This window comes from Dromiciops gliroides, chromosome 1, assembly GCF_019393635.1.
Source record: "Dromiciops gliroides isolate mDroGli1 chromosome 1, mDroGli1.pri, whole genome shotgun sequence".
Lineage (NCBI taxonomy): Eukaryota > Metazoa > Chordata > Mammalia > Microbiotheria > Microbiotheriidae > Dromiciops > Dromiciops gliroides.
The window spans coordinates 230,460,085-230,481,413 of NC_057861.1; the positions used below are offsets into that span (position 1 = coordinate 230,460,085).

The 21,329-nt window shown below is 37.2% G+C and overlaps 1 protein-coding gene across 11 annotated transcripts in view; it reads left to right on the forward strand.

Annotated features, from left to right (window-relative positions):
- DLGAP1 (DLG associated protein 1) overlaps window positions 1-21,329 on the forward strand; it is a 1,198,325-nt gene that overhangs the window by 844,302 nt on the left and 332,694 nt on the right. For all 11 annotated transcript variants that reach the window (XM_043967216.1, XM_043967207.1, XM_043967191.1 and 8 more), the window contains one exon: window positions 8,413-8,630. In XM_043967216.1, coding sequence (XP_043823151.1) covers window positions 8,413-8,630 — 218 coding nt within the window. The remainder of the gene's footprint in view (window positions 1-8,412; window positions 8,631-21,329) is intronic.

The following is a 21,329-nucleotide window of genomic DNA, read 5'->3' on the forward strand; positions in this document are numbered from 1 at the left end:
TGCACAACTCAATGTCCAAGCATTCCAAGACTGAACCATAACAGAAACAAGGCTAGACTAGTATCTGGGCAGCCTGGTGCCTACGCAGCCCACACCCAAGCCGCAGCAAGAGCCACAATGAGATAAATGACCAGGAGAACACTTGGAAAGTAAAGTGCCTGGAGTCTTGCAGGAGGCCTGCTACCAGCACAATCAGCAACATCTGACACGGGTGTGTAAAGGTCATAGCAAAGAAAGGAGATAATTCCAAGTTCAGAACAAAGAGGGAACCATGGCCAAAGCATAAGTTAATTTCCACCAGGAAATTGAGCCAAAACTCAGGAATTCTAGCAGATCTGGATCCTATTTTTTGCCACCACATCCAGGATTAAGCAGGGTCCATCCACAGCATCCAAGAATACAAGAGGGAGCAGGGTCCTACCCAGACACAAAACCCTAATCCAGAAATTGAGACTAGAGATATGAGTAAACAGAAGAGAATGATGAACCCAATAAATAGAATGGAGTGAAAGAAGCCCAGTAGATGTACCCAGAAGAGAGTAATACTACAGCAAATCCAAGCAAAGCCTTAGAGAAAAGAGAGTTGGAGAGTAACTAGAAAACTTTATGCAAGAAAGGAAATAACATCTTGGGAGGAAAGAATAGCAAAGAGAATTCATAGCTTAGAACACATGGTAGTAAAACTTGCCTAAGAATGGAGTGCCCTGAAAATTAAAATGGACCAAATAGAAATTAGTGAACTATATTAGAAAATGTAGAAGAACAATAGTTCCAGTTTTCCATAAAGGAAATAAGTTTGAGTCTATAAACTACAGACCAGTGAACTTGATATCTATTCCAGGCAAAAGTTTAAAATGTATTACAAAGGGCATATTTTGTAAGCACGTACACAGAGAAAAGATAGGTCACATCAAACTAACCATATTTCATCTTTTGAAATGGTAACTGTACTCTTAGATCAGGGAAATGTTGTAAATAATGTATAGCATATATAGATTTTTAAGTATGCAAAAAAGTTTACCATATTATACTTATGAATAAGACAGAAAAAGTGTTAAATCACAGTATAGTTTGCTAGATTTGGAACAAATTGAATGACTAGACCCAGAAAATATTCATTAATAGAGCAATATCATCTTTGAAAGAAGTCTCTGCTGAAGTTCCCTGGGCATCTTTCCTTCACTCTAGACCATTCAACAATTTCATAATTAACTTGATAAAAGCATATATGGTATGTTTGTCAAAGTTGCAGGTGATATGAAGCTTCACAAAATCTATATCCAAAAACTTTAGAACAATAGATTCTATTGAATAAGGGGAAATTTAGTATGAGTAAATGTAAAGTCCTATATTTGAGATGCAAAAAGTCAACTTCTTCATGAATACAGTGTTGGGAAAATTTCTAAGTCCAACAAAGAAACAGAAACAATGAAGTCTCTAAGCTGAAGCAAATAGGTTTATTGAGAGAGGTCCAGTCCCACAATAAAGCCGATCGGTCAGGGGCAGGACCTGAAAGATCTTGAGTTACAGAAACAATGAGTTTTTATACCCCTACAGAGCTTAAATGCTTATATGCCATACTAATTTTTAGAAGAATCTAATTTTAAGTTATCTTCTTAGGAAATATGGAAACTGCCTATGTGACAAATGTCAGCATTTTCCAATAATTTTATCAGTCTTCTTGTGGCAACAGGGTCATAACTCTGCTGCATGACCCCCTTTAGTCAAGCATATCACTCGTGATTTCTAAAATACACTATTGCTGACTACAGTATCCTCTGATATTACTTAATGCTTAACATTAGAAAGTATAATCTGACATTATTAATTAGGAAGAAAAGAAACCTAATCTACTAATATAATTAAAATAAGATATCTAAATATAATAAATCACAATTTTTCACTTAATATGCTGATTATCATAATTAAATCACTTTAAATCTCTCATAACTAAGGGGTAGGGAAAATCTCACTCACAACAGCAAGAAGAGGTGTGACTAGTCAACAATTCTTGTGAAAAATGATCCTGGAGTTCAAGCAAACTGGAAATGGAGTCAGCAATGCATAAAACAACTTAAAACAACAGGCATAAAAAGCAAATATTGTCCTACAAAGCATGAGAAAGAAAGAATGTCCAGAGCAAGGGTGTCAACAAGTGCTGCATAAACCACATGTTGGAGTCTGTGTTCAGTTCTGGGCACCATATTTTTAAAAAGACAGAAAAGCTAGAGCCAGTCCAGAAAAGGAAAGTAGGATCATAAGAAGACTGAAGAACATGTATCAGCTGAAGGAAAGGGGGATTTTTAAGCTGAGGCATCTAGGAGGCTCGTTGGAGGCAGTGTTGGGCCTGAAGTCATAAAGACATGAGTTCAAATCTGGCTTCAGACACTTAGCCGTGTGACCCTAGGCAAGTCATTTAACCTCTGTTTGCCTTAATCTCCCGGAGAAGGAATCATATGACTGATCAATTGAACAATGACAATAACAACAAAGCCTAAAGAAGAGTTGTTGGGAGACAAATGATGGCTCTCTTCAATTATAGGGTGGTCCAAAAGTCAAGAAGGGGGGGAAGCTAGATGGCGCAGTGGATAAAGCACTGGCCCTGGATTCAGGAGTACCTGAGTTCAAATCTGACCTCAGACACTTGACACTTACTAAATGTGTGACCCTGGGCAAGTCACTTAACCCTCATTGCCCCTCAAAAAAAAAAAGTCAAGAAGGGATTTCAATATTTAATAACTCCTTTATTTTTTGTTTTTAATATATAATACCATAGCATCACATATAGTATATATAAGAAATTGATTTCTATTTATGTGTAAAAAATCAAATCTCATAAATGGCAAAAATAAAGGAAAAATAATTTTCAAAAAGTTATTAAAACATTGTGACTTTTGGCCTACCCTGTATTTAAAGTACTGTCATGTGGAGGGGAAATTAGGCTTCCCCTCCCAGAAGGGAATAACTAGGAGATATGTGGAAGTAGCAAAGAAACAACTTTAATCTTGATATTAGGGAAATCTTCCTAACAATTTGAGTATCCCAAAGGTTTGAAATGTCTTGCCTCAAAAAGTGTTGGGTTCTTCCTCATTGGAAATCTTCAAGTAGGGGCTCAATGACTACTTGTTGGGTTTGCTAAAGAGGTGATTCACATTCAAGTGCAAACTGGAATAGATTGCCTCTGGAGTTCCTTCCAATCCTATTGTTCTGTGATTCTGTGAGTTTAGTTGAATTTGTTAAGATCAGATATTTTACTGTGCATATACTTTTCATAAATAATTTTCCTGTACCGTTTCGGTAATTCTTACTTGCCTTCAGCTAAAAAATTCTAAATAACCAAAATAATCCAAGAAATGGCAAGTCAATGAAATTTGGTAGAGAACTAGACATGTGATGAATTTGATAAAAGAAAACAAAATACCATAAGATGTTTTCAGAAAAGAAATTTTTAAAAAATTGTGCAGTGCTATAGCTCTCCTGGTAACATACTGAGAGGTGAATGTAAATGGGTAAATGTCCATTAAGAATGGAAAGAAAGATGTAAGCCTGAGAAAAATTTTCAATAAGAAAACAGAATTTGGTAGAAGACTTTATAATGGATGAAGGTATGGGAAGATTCAGAGATGATTCTTTAAGTTTCTAGCCTAGAAAACATAAATGATTATAGGTCTATTGCCCAAAATGCAATAGTTAGAAACATTAGCCAGTTTGGAAAGGAAAATGATGGGTTGAATTTGTGGTAATGGTGGATGATTTTGCCTGATTCTTGATCTCAGTGAACAGAAATATAAGCCCACACTCCTTACATATTATATCAAAGTGTACTGAAAATATATGTCATTTGTACACACAAGTAAGGTGCAAACATGTACATGCTATTAAGTTTCACTGGCCATTAAATTTCTCAGCTGTGCTGTTTTCTGAAAGGCAAGCAATAGATGATAGATACATACATACATACATACATACATTCATACATACATGATAGATATATGGTAATTCCATGAAAACTAGCCCTGTCCAGTAATGTGGTCTAAGTGTAAGGGGAGAAGCACCATTTTCTACTTGGAAGGGCAAAACAAGTTGAAGCCTTCTTCAACTATGACCATCCAGAATAAGCAAACCCCAGGTACTTTGGAATGCACCAGTCAGAAGCAAGCTAAACAACAATGCTCACAAGAGTTAGTAGGATTCTTTTGATGTCAGAGGATAGGCACATAGATTCAACTGTTATTCAAGGCTTTCTGTCTACCACTCCATCTTCTTTCTGGGGCAAGGGGCACAATCTGTCCAGGCTGTCCTAGTGGAATACATCATTTGGGTCATCCTGTAAAGAGTTGGAAACATGTGAAAAGAGTATTAGTAAGCAGCAGGAGTGAAAGATTAAACTGAACATGGATCCATTCCACTCAACAGACATTTAAGTGCCTACTATGTGCAAAGCATTGTGTTCAGTGAAAGGGACACAGCAAAGAATATGAAACAGACTATGCTCCTCAGGAAATTATGATACATCTGAAGAAATTATGTATATAAATAATCATCATAAAAGAGAGATGTAATAGGCAAAAAAGAAACCCAGGCAATGTACTAGAAGAAATCTTGAGGAGGAAGAGACCATTTTTAGCTTAGAATGGTGGGAGGTATTCAGATAAGGCTTCATGGAAGAAATGACTCCTGGTTTGTACATTGAAGGATAGGAGGAAGATAAACAGAAGCAAATGGAGAAGGAAGTCTGTGCCCAGGATGGGAGGTGGTATGAACAAAAGTACAGGAACAAGAGCGAACAGGACAGAACAGAGTCTGGATTATAGAAAATGTTAAAAAGAAATGTGTTGTTGTTCAGGAATTTCAGTCACATCCAACTCTTCATGACCCTATTTGGGGTTTTCTTTGCAAAAATACTGGAGTGGTTTGCCATTTCCTTTTCCAGCTCATTTTACAGATGAAGAAACTGATGCAAACAGGATTCAGTTACTTACCCAGGGTCGCACAGGTAGTAGGTGTTTGAGGCCAGATTTAAACTCAGTTCTTCCTGACTCTACACCCAGTACTCTATTCACTGAGCCACCTAGCTGTCCATTAAAGGAAATAGTAGGAAATAAAAGTAGAAATGTAGGTTTGGACCATGTTGTTGAGAGTTTTGAACAGCAGGATCAGGATAAATGTGAAATTTTGCATTTGGATTCACAATTCATTTATACAAGTATAGGAGGAAGTTGCAAATAAAAACAGTTCCTGTGAAAAAGAGAGGCAGAATCGTATAAGAAACAACAGTATGGTATTATGGAAAGAAGATTGAATTTGGAGTTAGAGGACCCTGCTTGTCTAATAATTTTTTTTCTTAGTGAAGCAATTGGGGTTAAGTGACTTGCCCAGGGTCACACAGCTAGTAAGTGTTAAGTGTCTGAGGCCAGATTTGAACTCAGGTCCTCCTGACTCCAGGGCCGGTGCTCTATTCACTGCGCCACCTAGCTGCCCCTGTCTCATAACTTTTGCAGGATTCTGGAAGTCTTTCTGTGTAGTCCTGAACTGGAAGGAAATGCTTTTAGCTGGTCCTCTTTGATTTTCTTTATCACTGTTACTTCTAGCTTTACTAGAAGATTTGGGCTCCTATAGATCTTACTATGCTGTTATCTTCCTTGATATGCTATAATTTGCAGCATATGTGGCCCTGGACGGATCATCTGGCCCCGCTCAACATCAGTTTCCCCATCTGCAAAATGAGGAAGTTGAACTACATGATTGCTAAATTCCCTTTTTACTCTAAATCTGTTAACCCAATGCAAAAGAGCTTAGTGTTTTAGTTCAATGCAAACTTAAGATTAGTCCAAAATGTTATTTTAAATGATACTAAATAGTATATTTCCATCTCAAGCAATATGATAATCCACTGTCTTCTGCAGGGGGTTGACCACAGCTACAATACTGTATAATTCTTTATACATTATCTTAAGTAGTACATTGACAAACTGCAAAATGTCCACAACCAGACCACTAGGGTGGTGAAGGGTCTAAAAATGTCACTTGAGAAATTATTGAAGGAATTGAAGATGTTTGACATGTAAATTGAGGGGTGGCATTACAGTCCTCAGATTATTTGAAGGACTGTCCTATGGAAGAGATAATAAATTTAATCTACACAGTGCCGGAGAACATAGCTTTAGGACCAATGAATGGAAGTTATAGTGAGGCAATTTCAACCCAACATAAGGAAGAATTTTATGATAATTAAAACTATCAAAAATGAAATGGGATTTGACTTTCCCATCACTGCAAGTGTTTTGAGTTTGGATGACCATCTGTCTAGGATACTGTGGTGTGGCTTTCTGCATTAAGTAGGAATTTGAACCAGTTAACATCCAAACTCTGGTCAATGTTTCTAAGTAGATTTCAGGGTAGATTCATTAGAGAAGGTGACAGAAACTGGAATAGTGAATGAGTTCATCAAAGAAACAATTGTAGAAGTTTAAAATCAGTGAACTAAGGACAAAACTTTGAGGGACACCCACTATTTAGGGAAAGAATAGAATTGTAATCAGGAAAGATAATGAGGAAGAAAGAAGCCAAAGAGAATAGAACATTTTTTTTAAATGAGAAATATTCAATACAGGGTGGGTAAAAAGGTATTCTAGAACCAGTGGGAACCGGTTTAGGGATTCTAAGAGTTAATTGTTAAATTTTCAGTGTAAGCATTTATATTTCTGAAATTGGCAAATCCTGCAAATCAGAGCTTTATTTATTGCTTTGTTGATTTTCAGACTGAGAAAATTATAATAATGTAGATTAAACTTAATAGTGAATCATGTATACTTTTTGGGGGAGAGAGCCAGTTGTTAAACATTACCCTTGAGTGCTTATTTTAAAAAGTAATGGGGGCAGCCAGATGGCGCAGTGGTTAAAGCACTGGCCCTGGATTCAGGAGTACCTGAGTTCAAATCTGGCCTCAGACACTTGACACTTACTAGCTGTGTGACCCTGGGCAAGTCACTTAACCTCCATTGCTCCTCCCAGAAAAACAAAAACAAAAAAACAAAAACAAAAAAATAGTAATGTCACAGAAAGAAATAAAGGATAAATCTACAGAGAAAAAAAAAAGAATGTTAAGAACTAAGATCATTGGGTATGACTAAGAAATTCAATCATGACCTTCCAGAAAGTAGTTACACTAAATTGATAGAGGCAAACACAAGGATTCAGATAGCTAGGTGGAGAACCTTTGCATAGAAAATGGAGGAAACTGGTGTCAACTGCATACTCTATGAGACCATAGGACTAATAGTGAAAGAGACCTCAGAGTCCATCTAGTCCAGTCCCCTTATTTTACAGAAAAGAAACTGAAGCCTAGGGAGACTAAGTGACTTGTCCAAAGTCACACAGATAATAGGTGTCAGAAGTGGGGTTTGAATCCCAGTTTAATAGCAAAAGGAAGGAGATAAAGAGAGACTAATAGAGTTAGGAATTGGGTAAACCTTTCTTAAATATTAATATTAAGTACCTCTTAAATATAAATGCATGAAGAATCCAAAGGTAACCACCATCCTCAGAAATTTCCTGTGTTGAATGTAGGTTACATCGTCACTGTGACTTGTGTGCAGATAAAAGGCTGGTATAAATGAGTCAAAATTATAATGACTTAATTTTTTCTTAAAAACTAGAGATTTTTAAATTAAGGCTTTGTTCTCCTGGTTCTGCTCCTCTCAGTCAGCATCAGTTCATGTAAGGTTCTCTGAACTCCTCCTGCTCATCGTTTCTTCTAGCACAATAGTATTCTCAGCAGTGCAACAATCCAAAACAGTTTCAAAGAACTCATGATAGAAAATATTCTCAACATCTAGAAAAAAAAACTATGAATTGTGAATACAGATTGAATCATACTGTTTCTACTTTTGGACTTTTTTTTTTTTCCTTCTTGTTTGAGGTTATTCCTTTGTGCTCTGACTCTTCTTTCACAAGATGACTAATGTAGAAATATGTTTGATGTGACTGTACATATACAACCTATATCAAACTGCTTTCTATCTTGGGGAAGAGGGAGGGAAGGGAGGGGGAGAAAAGAAAAATTTAGAACTAAAAATCCAGTATAAACAAATGTTGAAAACTATCATTATATGTAATACATAACTGGAAAATAATAAAATAAATTTTTTTAAAATTAAGGCATGTGGAATGTTTGCAGATACATGTACATGTGTCCTTGTTTTGAACTTTTTATCAAACCTGTTATAGCTAAGATATTCTAGGTGTTTGAACACTCCCAAATCTTTGTGCTAAAAGATAAAATTATCTTTAGAGAAACCCTATCAAAAACAAATCTTCTTTCCTCCTCTCCTTCAGTTAAAAAAAAAGCAGAAAAACTAATAAGGGAAATCCTTATAAGTGATAGATTGTGTTCATTTGTTATCTACCTAGGTTCCTCAAGATGAATGGACTGGGTATACCCCTCGTGGAGGCAAAGACGATGAGATCCCCTGTCGGAGAATGCGCAGTGGCAGTTACATCAAGGCAATGGGGGACGAAGACAGTGGTGACTCAGATACCAGTCCCAAGCCTTCCCCAAAGATTGCAGCCAGAAGAGAGAGCTATCTCAAGGCTACACAACCATCTCTTACAGAACTCACTACACTCAAGTAAGATGACACAACACTTAATTAATATATTGCAAGTCTATATGGTACCAGCTGCTGTGGGAGTTCTGAATTCCACATACATGGTGGGAGAGGAAGGGAAATGGGGAGAAATGGGCATGTTAAATAGAAGTATAATGTACTTACTCATTTTTCCTTATCCTGGGTCTAATTTCATGTTTATCCTGGTATCTTCAAGGGTAAGCCCTATCCAGATAATATATTAGGAGTCATTATCATTCAAAAAGAAGAGCTTGAATTTTTTAAAGTGCTTATGAAAAAAAACATAAAATGTCAGGAAAACCAAAAGAATCAAAATATTCCCATTCTCCAACTAGGTTCAGCCATTAAATTTGTGTCTTCAAGATTCCTTGAGAATTATAGTTTAATTATAAAGGTGTGATTATTCTGGAGGATCTTGAATAAGGTAGTCATTGTTTTGGCAATCAAAAGAGATTTGAGAGTTCTTGAAATGTATTTCCCAAGTTTGGCACTTGGCAGAAAATGTATTTTTTAAGTATTTAAGAGTGGGGTTTTTTTGGTCTTCAAAAATCCAGGTACAAGTGGCACTTATGTCTGTCTGGTTTGATACAAATGGAGAACAATAGTGAAAATGAAACTTTAAAATCCTATTATTCTAAGCAGGACGTATTTTAACTTGGAAGAAAACTTGGTGGGATTAAATTAGAAGTTTGATTGAGTGTTAAAGGTAATATTATCCTCTGAATGCAGAGAAGAAATTCCATTATAATGTGAAAAACATGTTGCAAAAAGTAGCATTATTTTAAATTACACAGAAAAGTGGTTTTAATGTAGCATCTTGGGAAAACATTATGCTGTACACTGGAGAAGAAAGTTTAATAAAAACTTGACCAGTGGCCAAAGCAAGAGAAAAGAAAAATAAGCAAGAGAACTAGTTGAAAATTTCAGGCTTAAAAAAAAGAGCTAGCTGTAGGCAGTGACAAGCATCCATTTAAGAAGCACAACTCAGTATTGGTTCAATTAAAAAGAAGTTAGAGTGACAGAAGAGCCCCTGGTGATTTTTTTTCCATGGGACAGAAAAGTAAAACTGACTTCAGGTCATCTTAGTCACACATTTTTCATCTCTGACATTCACAAACACACAACGGAAGGAGGAGATTCTCTTTTATTCTCACAACTTATATTTTCCTCCACATCTGTATTATCATTTTATTATCACTGAACACTAAGGCCAAGTGCCACTTGAACAAAAGATGCCCACAAACCATCCTTTTCAAATGAGCACACCCAGGCAGAGATACAAATAACACATACTACCCATCCTGGCTAGGTCAGCTAAAATAAACTGATTTGGGAAAAGTGAAAGTAACTACCATTGGAATCACTAATGGTTTGGACACAAGAAGCAAGGCATTGTCCCCAGAAAGCAACAGCAGGACAAAAGAAGTAAGAGAAAGCTTTGAGTAAGTCACAACCACCATAGGCTCCTCAATGAAGGGGTTGAACTGAATGAACTCTAAGGTCTGGGATCCTTTGCCTTCCTATGAAATGAAATAAGATAGGTCAAGTATTTTGTAAACCTAAAGCAACATAAATGTCAACTATTACCATTATTAAGTCTAGAGCTAACATTCTATAAATCTCCCATTAATGTCCAAAAACTAAAAAACGTTTACTACTCTATGAAAAGTAAAGCAAATGACACCTAGTCCCTATCCTCAAAGGGATAACAATCTAACAAGGGAGATAAGGCAAGAGACCACTAAACATAATACAAGATAGAATAAAATAAATGCCATTAAAAAACATAAAATGCTATGAAAGTTTGGTGGATGAAAAGATTTTTTTCTAATGAAGGCAGAGGACAGAATTAGGGAAAACGTTATGGATGAGGTAGCTTTTGAGATAGGTCTTGAAAGATGGACTTTCAACTGATATAGATCAAGGTGAAGAAATTAGTTTTTTCCTCATGAAATACTACATTATTTAAAGTTTTGAGTTCCAAATTTTATCCCTCCTTTCCTCCTTCCCCTCCCCCTCAGGTGGTAAGGAGTAAAATATAGGTTATACATGTGCAATTATGTAAAATGTTGCCATATTAGTCATTTTGTATAAGAAAACTTAAATTTTAAAAATGAAAGAAAATGAAAAATAGCATGCTTCAGTCTGTGTTCAATCAATATCAATTCTTTCTTTGGAGGTGGATAGTATACTTCATCGTTAATCCTTTGGGATTGTCTTGGATCATTGTATTGGTGAGAATGACTTTAAAGTCATTCACAGTTCTTCATCAAATAATATTGCTGTATTTGTGCACAATGTTCTCTTGGTTCTTCTCATTTCACTATACATCAGCTCATACAAGTCTTGCCAGGACTTTCTGAAATCATCCTGTTTGTCATTTCTTATAGCACAAGAATATTCCATCACCATTATATACCACACCTTGTTTAACCATTCCCCAATTGATGGGCATTCCTTTGATTTCCAATTCTTAACCCCTACAAAAAGAACTGCTATAATTAATTTTACAAAGAGGTCTTTTACTCTTTTGGGGATAAGAAATTAGTTTTTAGGTGAAGTTGATACCCCAAAAGAAAGGGATTCGTGTAAAGTAAACCTTAGGAGGATTATGCAACAACAAGCCTTACAGAAGAAAGAAATTGAAGGTCCAGAGCCCTAGAGAAGGCCTTGATTGATGACACCTGAAAGGAAAGCAAGGATTCCAAGAAGCAAAGATCAATCAATCAATAAACATTTATTAAGCACCTACTCTGTACCAGGCACTAAGTGCTGAGAATAAAAAAAAAAACAGAGGTGAAAAAAGATAAGGAAAATTCATTCCAAACATAGGGAACAACTTGTTAAAACATGTACAGCCAAGAGATAAATTATTATTTAAAGAAAAGAAAAGGAGAGACAGGGCGAGGGCGGGGGGGGGCGGGGGGGGGGGGAGAACAGAAATAATCAGCAAGCCAATTTGGCCACAATAGAAAGTGATCAAAAAGAAGTAATATGAAATGATTTGAAAGGCAAGAGTCAGATTGTGTGGGCCATTAAATGTCACAGAAAAAGAAATTTCTCCTAGAAGCATTAGGAAGCCACTAAAGGTTTGAGTTTTTATTTGTTTTTTAAGAGGAAGTAAAACATTGTCAGATCTGTTTTAGGAATATCCATTTGGGGGGCGGCTAGGTGGCGCAGTGGATAAAGCACGGGCCCTGGATTCAGGAGTACCTGAGTTCAAATCCAGCCTCAGACACTTGACACTTACTAGCTGTGTGACCTTGGGCAAGTCACTTAACCCCCATTGTCCCACCAAAAACACACACACACACACACACACACACACACACACACAAAGGAATATCCATTTGGCAGCTAAGATGGATGGATTGGAAATAGGAAAGATTGGCAACAGGACCAGCAATCAGGAGTCTTTCATAATAGTCCACTTGTTTCTTGAATATACCTATACCTACCTAGATATTTCCTAGAATCATAGAATTTATTGCTGAAAGATACCTTAGAGAAAATCGCAATATAAGATTTCCCAAAAGCCAGTGCAATTTAATGCTTAAATGCCATTTTAAAGTTTGCAAAGCACTTCACATACATTATTTGTACTGCAGACATTATTTTCCCCATATTATATGAGGAAACTGAGACTCATAGAAGATAGGTGATCTGACCATGATAGTACAGATAGAAAGAATGAGAGATCAAATTTAAACCCAGTTCTCACCTGAATCTGTCTCCTCTTTCCACCAGGTTTTTTTAGTCCAACCCTCTTATTTTGTATATAAGGAAATTGAGATCCAGTCTAGTAAGTCATGAGTTGTTCAAGATCACACAGCTATTTCATGGAAGATCCAGTTCTGGAAAATAATTCTCCTGACTTCTAATCTAACATTCTTTTAAATATTTGTTTGCCAGTACCTTATCTCTTATCCCTTAACTCTTGACCTTAAAATCACCTTAATCATTTTGATAAATGTTTCCTTATATAGAACTTGATATTTCCTATGCATTATAGTAAAAATTTCTAATGGTTTTTGAAAAATACAAAGTACTGTAGGGGCAGCTAGGTGACACAGTGGATAGAGCACCAGCCCTAGATTCAGGAGGACTTGAGTTCAAATCTGGCCTCAGACACTTAACACTCACTAGCTGTATGACCCTGGGCAAATCACTTAACCCCAATTGCCTCACAAAAAAAAAAAAAAAGTACTGTAAAAGTATATATCAATGATTAAGTGCATTCTCCAGGTATAAAAAATTCTGAGAAGGAACAACCCATCACCAATTTTGTGGGGTTTCTTTCTTAATGATGTTTTGACTGAAAATCATTATTCCTGTACAGGTTTGATGTAGTTAGTACCTCATGAGAAAAAGATCTCCATAACTAAGGAATTATCATTTCCCCCAAAGAGAAGACTATATTTATATTCCTACTTATCTGACATTTAAGTCAACTTTTTTTCCTCCTTCCTCCTCAACAATTCACAGCTTTAATGACTCAGAGTTTATTCAACCATGATAACTAAAATTAGTTAAAATGGGATTAGGGCAACTTTTTAAGGTCTTTGACTCCTATTTCCTCTCAGAAATATTGGGAAGATAGTATTATTAGATTTCTTTCATTTTTTTCTTCCTTTCTTTTTGATTTGTCTATTTTCTAAAGGCTATAGAATAAACACATTATTTTTTTGGATCTCAACTATGTTTCAACTAATTCCATGATAGTTGTTTAGTAGTTGATAGTGGTTTAATGTATTAATTTTTCCATGAAATATTTCTATTTTAATAGAAAATTATTGAAAACAAAAAAATTATAGAATTTTAATCACTCAGGAAGAGATTCTAGACCATGGTAGCCATGCTACTGCCTACCAAAAGTATTTCTTTCAGAACTAAGACTACTTCATAGAATTATAGGCTTTTTTGATTCAATTACCAAGCATTATTTTATCTCCTTCTCATACCCCCCCCCATTAAAAAAAACTCTGTAAAAAAAATTATACATACTAAAGCATAACTAATTCCTGCTTTGACCATAATCATGTCTCCATTAGGAAGTAGATAACTTGCCTTCCTCATTAGTCCTCTGGAATCATGCTTGATGAGTACATTCATCAGAATTTTTTAAGTCTTTCAGTTATTTATCTTTACAGCATATTGTAGTTAATGTATAAATTGTTCTTCTGGTTCTGCTCACTTCACTCTATATCAGTTCATACAAGTCTTCCCAAATTTCTCTGAAATTGATCCTTTAATCTTTTTTTTTTTTTTGGGTGAAGGGCAATGAGGGTTAAGTGACTTGCCCCAGGTCACACAGCTAGTGTCAAGTGTCTGAGAGGTCGGATTTGAACTCAAGTCCTCCTGAATCTAGGGCAAGTGCTTTATCCACTGTGCTACCTAGCTGCTTCTTTTGTCATTTCTTGTAGTATTTATTATTCCATCACATGCATATGTCATAATCTGTTCAGCTATTCCTCTGTTGATGGAAAGCCCCTTAGTTTCCAGTTCTTTGCCACCCCAAAAAGAACTACTATAAATATTTTTGTACATGTGTCCCTTTCCTCTTTCTTTGAGGATCATTTTAGAGCAAGAAAGGATTTCAGAAGTCATCTATTCCAACCTTATTTTACAGATGAGGAAAGTGAGACAAAGGAAGGTTAAGTGACTTAGACAAGGTCACACAGTTAATAAGCATCAGAGGCAAGATTTAAACCCAAGTCCTTTGACTCTAAAGCTAAAGTCCTTTCCATTGTACCAAGTTGCCACTCCTCTGTTACCCTGATAAATCAAACTATATCCACATTTTTCCTTCAAATAATAATTTTATAATGGAAGAGAGTAAGTGAAGAGTTTTTTGAAGTGCTGTGAAATCAAAATCAAAATCTTCAGTTAATCTATAACCTAGATGGTATTGCTTTTAATATTTCTACTGTAATTCATTCTCAAATTTAGGAGATACCTAAGAATTATATGAGAATTGAGTGCACGCCAGCTTTGCAAAATAGCTTTGAATAATCAGAATCAGTATTACTCATCAACAATTTTGTGGCCAGAGAGGTGGTGACCATATAATGAAGATTTAGGGCCCTGACTGCTTTTTGAATCTGCTTATTGTATCTTCTTATGATGAAATGATATCAGAAATGATATCAGGGATGAAATCAGTGCTCTGAGATTCCTAAGGTAATTAAGACTGTAAGCAAATAAGTCTTCTAGGCTTCTTCCCATTCAATTCAACTTAACAAATGTTTATTAAGTACCTACTAAGTGCAGGGCACAGAGTATGCAAAGATGCACACATTTATACTGTTTCCTCCTCTATCTCCAACCTCTGTAGTGAACATGTTTCCTGTAGGTGGTAGGGAAATTCATTTTCTGTAACATTTTAGGGTTTAAAAGTTCTTCTGACTTTAACAGAAAGGAGTCATCCCTTTTTTGACTTATTTATTAATTATTAATTATTTATTTATTAATGCCTGGGGGCAGTAGATAGAGCACCGGCCCTGAAGTCAGGAGGACCTGAGTTCAAATTCGGCCTCAGACACTTAACACTTACTAGCTGTGTGACCCTGGGCAAGTCACTTAACCAAGATTACCTCACCAAAATTTTTTTTTAAAAAAATAGTCATGCCTGGGTCATTGGGAAATTAGACCTTGAATAATATAATATTTATCAGTGAGCCTCCAAATAGCCTCTGCATTGCTGAAGCTTGTCCTTCATAATTCTCAAATCCATTAATGTTCTTAATCTATGCCCACCAACCAAGCACTGGCATCTTTTTCCCCTAGGATTTATGATTCCACTTTGGGTTTTTGTTTCACCATCCATAAAACAAAAGGGATAAATTAAATGATTACTAAATTTCCTTCTGTATTGTGTAATTTAAGATTCTAAATGTGGATTCTAATGTGTTCCCCCAGTTTGGGGGAAACTGACTAAAAATCACTGATAAAACGAGTTTAGGTTTTTAAGGGTTTATTGGAAAATAGAAAGAAAAAGATTGAGAACAGAATTCTAACAGTCTGGCATTCCTATCTTTCCTCAAATCTCCTGTGAAGTCCTCTGCCGCCACCACCATCAAGTCCGGAAGCCAAAAGGGCCCGCGCTCTCTGCGCAGGCTCCCTTTCCTCCTTCCTGTCTCCTCCCAGACCATAGGAGGCTCCTCCAGTTGATTGGCTGGTAGACTTGATAGACAGCACCCATGAGCAAGCGTCATTTCCTGACGCCAAGGAAAAGCCACAATGCCTCTGAGGCATTTTCCTCATGGTGGAGCTCTCCACAGCAAGTCTCCAGTAGGTGGCGTCATTCCAATCATTACAGTATCTAACAATCTACTAGTCAATGAACCTCATCATGGCACAAATTCTTGGCATTCTCAAAGGGCTATGCCAAGGGAACACATACTTTGGCAGGTGCTACCCAATTGGAAAGGCCTCAAGTATGGGCCTAAAGACCAACCTAGCTAAGTACAGAATAAGGCTCATAATCAATAGGATGGTCACCAGGTAGTGGTGGTGGTGAACCGTGACACCGTCGTCATCACCAAAGCAAACCATTAAACCAGCTGCTAAAATGTCTGTGATTATGAGGAAAGGGAGTACTCACACCAGTGAAATCTCTGATTATTTGACGAGCCAATAATAACTCTGTCTTTAAACAGATAACTTAATCTCTCTGGGCCTCAGTTTCTCCATCTGTAAAATGAAATAAGTTGAAATGGATGACCTCTTCCAGCCCAGAATTTTTATGCGTCTTTGAGGAATGAAGAAGTGGAAGATGAGAAAGAGAGTGACGAAAAGCCTTAAAGCTTATGAATTTAAGGTTCTTGATTCTTTTTGATTCTCCTAATGTTAACAATAAAAATTGGACATGAGAAAACTCAATATCAGGGACCTGAAAATGTGTCCTTTTGCAGGAGTTCCCTTTTTTTCATCTTTGTGTGGGTTTTTCTTCTTTCTCTCTTTTGAGACACCATATCCTCTGCTGATCTTCACATGCCACGCTTTCCCTCCTACCCACCTACTGTTCCACATGTTCCTTCTCTTTCCCAGAAAGAGAAGGGGGAAAGTATATGATAGGAAAGGGTGCCACTTTTTGTCCATCTTGATCTTAGGTTTTGTGAAATGTCTTTTCTATTTTCTCTGATACTTTATCCTAATGCCTCCTACTCCCCCCACCTTGGTTTGGTTAAGTTGCATATGTCACATGATATTAGCAAAAAAAATAAAAGGTCACAATTGAAACTACAGATTTTTGCTTGTCTCCAAGGACATTATCCACATTTTGGGATTTGTGGACAAAGTTTCCAACTCAACTCTAGCTACAGCCTCTGTACCATCTGCTGCAAAAGGTGAAGAATTTAAATAAAGGAAAAGTGTCATATTTTTTTCTCAGATATAAACCAAAACTTCTCCATTTTTCTAGATAAAGTAACAGCTTAATAATAAGTAGAATAAGCAGCATATTCATAGGATTTCAAATGCTTCCCCCCAAAAAAGTAATTCCTCAATACTATAGTACCCATAGAAAAAAGACTTCCCCCCACCCCAAAGATACCCTTTATGACTTTGAAATTCATGATTCTGATTATATTATATGTGAAATTTAGGAGTGTCTTGATTTTTATAGGGTAGGAATGATTGTAATGCAATTTAGGAATAATAAGTTAGGAATGGCTGGATTCAGCCTACTTGAAAGGCATAAATACCCAATGTACAAGTAGAATCCTAGTCTGTGCCTCTAGGAGAGAAGAGATGCCTTATGAAATGAAATATATTTGCTTTGGATGGAAATGGGAAGTTTCAGAAGGAAGAGATGGGAAGTGGCCAAAAGAATATGGAACAGAGATCAGACTACCCAATGAATTGCCTGACATTGCCATTGGGGAAAAAAGAAAAAAACCAAACAAACAGAAAGCTGGATAACAGATGAAGGGAGGTAGGGGGAGAAATGAGGACAGCTCGTCAGAGCTATGTGCCCAGAAAGGAGAGGTTTGTAAAAAGACGTGTGAGTGGCAAGATCAGTGGGAATACTCTCCCAATCAGTCTATCAGGAGGATAACAGTTCTGACTTGGAACTGAGGGGTGAGCATCAGGACCAGGAAGAAAAGTATCAAGTTTTGACTTGGACTGTGAGTAAAGCATCCACCATCCTAATGTTTGCTTCCTTCCTAAAGTATGCATTACACCATCCTAGTGTATGCTTCTTTCCCAGTGGCAGCTGCCATTGGGTAAGCTTTTTCACCCTTTTCCTTAGGCACAAAAATTCCTAGTTGCAGCTCTAGGGAGACCAAGGAAGAAAGAACTAAGTCCTCTAGAGCAAGGCTTCTTAAACCTTTTCCACTTGTGACCCCTTTTCTCCCAAGAAATTTTTACACAACCCTGGGCATATAGGTATAACAAATAGCTACATATAACCTTTTACTGTTACTAAATTCTTCATGACCCCCGCCCCCATTCAGTTATACGGCTCCATATGGCATTGTGACCCATAGTTTAAGAAGCTAGGCTCTGGAGGAGGGTTAGACTACTCAGGAGTAAAAGAGAGAACAGCAAGCTATTGCGAGCCTAATGATGGAAGAGAATCTGGATTGAAATTCTCATTCTACTACTTACTATCTGTGTGATCCTAGGCAAGTCATTTAAACTATCTGGGCCTGAATTTACTCTCCTGCACATTAAATGAGTTGGACTTGATACTGTCCAAAGCCCCTTCCAGCCTAGCTTCTGTTGCTTTGCCCAGAATGTCCACCATTCCTGGAATGTCTTCTTCTCCTCTCTTAGAATCTCAGGTTTTCTTCACTACTCACTGCGGTATTCTTTTGTTTTGTTTTGTTTCGTTTGTTGCGGGGCTATGGGGGTTAAGTGACTTGCCCAGGGTCACACAGCTAGTCAAGTGTCTAAGGCCAAATTTGAACTCAGGTACTCTTGAATCCAGGGCCAGTGCTTTATCCACTGTGCCACCTAGTTGCCCCTGTCATATTCTACTGCTCTTTCCTGTTTTAAGCTGATAGCATCTTTCCGTTTAAGGTTTTCTTTCATGTGCTATATATGTATCTTGTGCATGCTGTCTCACACATTAAAATGTAAGCTCCTCAAGGGTAGGAAATGTTTGTGCTTTTTTTTCCCTTTGTATCCCCAGCATTTAGTATAGTTCCTGCGACACAGCAAACACATAATAAATGCACAGAACAGAAAGCAGGCTAGTACTGAGGGACTGTAGAGTGCCTTGTGAAGATTAAGGACAGGTTATGAAGAGTTTTAAATAACAAATATTCGATCCTAGCAGTAAAAGTGAACCATTGTAATTTACTGAGTAGGGAAGTGATGTGATCAGACCTATGCTTTAGGAAATTCCCTTTGGTACCTGTGTGGAGGATGTGTTTGAGGAGAGAGAAACTTGAGGCAGGGAAAGAAATTAGGAACCTATTGCAATACTCAATAACAGAATCTCAGCATTGGAAAGAGCCTCATACGTCATGTAGTCCAACACAAATTTTGCTCCAGCCTTTACCTAAAGACCTCAAGTAAAAAGGAGGGAAGAGGAGGAGACAAGGAACATAATGTCTCCCGAGGTGGGCCATTATACTTTTGAATAACTCTAAATGTTGGGAAGTTTTTCCTTAACTTGATCTGCTTTTCTGCAACTTTTAAAAACATTATTCCTAGTTCTGCCCTCTGGGGCAAAGGATAATAAGTCATACACGTGATAATCTTTCTCTTTACCTACTTCAAGATAATTATCATCCCCCTCCCCAATTCTTCTCTTTTCTAAGCTAAACCTTCCTAGTTGCATCAACCAATCCTCAAATGTCATGATCTTGAGGTTCTTCACCATCCTGGTTTCTTTTGTCTTTAAAGTCTCCAAGGTCATCAGTGTCCTTGCTTAAATGTGGCAACATTACTGAACACAGTACTCTAGTTTTGATCTGACTAGGGCAGAATACAATGAAATTCTCACTTCCCTAGGCTGGACAGTGTGACTTTCTTAAGTCAGTCTAAGATTTCATTGACTTGTTTGGATGTCATATCACAGTTGACTTTATTGAGCTTGCAGTCCATTAAAACCTCCAGATCTTTTTCAGATGATCTGCTCTCTAGCTAAGACTCCCTAATATTTATTTGTGATGTCAATTTTTTTAACCCTGATAAACTCATTTCATTAGATGCAACCCAATAGTTTAGCCTATAAAGATCTTTTTTGGATCCTTATTCTGTCATCCACTATATTAGCTATCCCTTTCAATTTTGTGTCAGTAGCAAATTGGATAGACATGCCATCTATGCCTTCATCAAAACCATTGATAAAAATACTAAATGGCAATACAATGATAATTCCCTAGGTCACTCCAATGGAGATCTCCCTCTTGTCTACTACCATATGTCACATACACACAGATACACTTAAAATACATAAACTATTTTGTTAGAATGAGTAAATCGCTCAGTGTAAACTCTATGCAGATAAGATAAAATAAAGATATTCCATCTCGAGTTACCCCATTACCTATGCATAAACTTCAGCCTGGGTAACAGTCTTCTTCAGACGCTCTATATTTTATTTCCTATTTTGTTGCCCATCTTGACCTCTTATCCCAATCCTTAAAATTACTACCCTTTCCTGCTTGCTGTTTAGTCTTCTGTCTCCAATACCAAGCCGAATACCCTCTCTCACCTACCTTCCAGAATTGTCATGAAGATTAAATGAGATAAAATTTGTAGTGTTCAGTGCCTAGTATATAGGAGCCACTCAATAAATGGTTCCTTCCTTCCTTTCTCCCAGAAAGCCTAGTTCCTTAGGAAACATGGTCCTTTTTTTATCTGGCCTCCAGGTCCACCCACTTTATATTACAGTGGGGGGGGGGGGGCTAGGTAGCGCAGTAGATAAAGCACCGGCCCTGGATTCCGGAGTATCTGAGTTCAAATCCAGCCTCAGACACTTGACACTTACTGACTGTGTGACCCTGGGCAAGTCATTTTAACCCCCATTGCCCTGAAAAAAAAAATAAGTATATTACAGTGGAAGTTTTCTCATAGTCATCTACATTTCAAATTAATGTTGACCTCAGGACTCTCCTTGTAAAAATTTAGAAGCCTAAAATTCTCCATTCTGGGCATGTGGTATCCTACCCAGTGTAACCATTGGAATGATGCCACCTGCTGAAGACTACTGTAGGAAAGCTCCACCATGAGGGGAAAGTGTCTGAGGGCAAGCCATGTGGCTCTTCTTTGGTGTCAGGAAGTGACGTTTGCTTGTGGGGCGAGGCTGGCTCTCTTGCTCTCTTTTGTCAGGACTCTGGTGGAGAGTGGAGCTAAAAATGCACTCTCCCTTTGATAGATAGATGAATCCAGGCCTTTCTCTCTCCACCAAATTCTTATTCTCCTTAATAAATACTTAAAAGTCTAAACTCTTGCTGAAGCTTATAATTTATTGGTGACTACTCATTAGATATTTTAGACAGTATAGCTAGAATTTTAGCCCCTTACACCAGTAACTGTCACCTGAGCTTGCTCTCACATCTTATTCATCCCTTCCTCTACTTTTGAACTTACAGATACTTAATAGATCAGAGTTCCTTTCAGATTTCACCCCTTAGTATTAGTAGCCTACCTGAGCATCAGAGAACCCTTATCTGCCAGGTACAAGTTAACATAAAAATGTCATTCATATACTCTTCTCTAGTGTTTTCTGTCTTCTCCTTT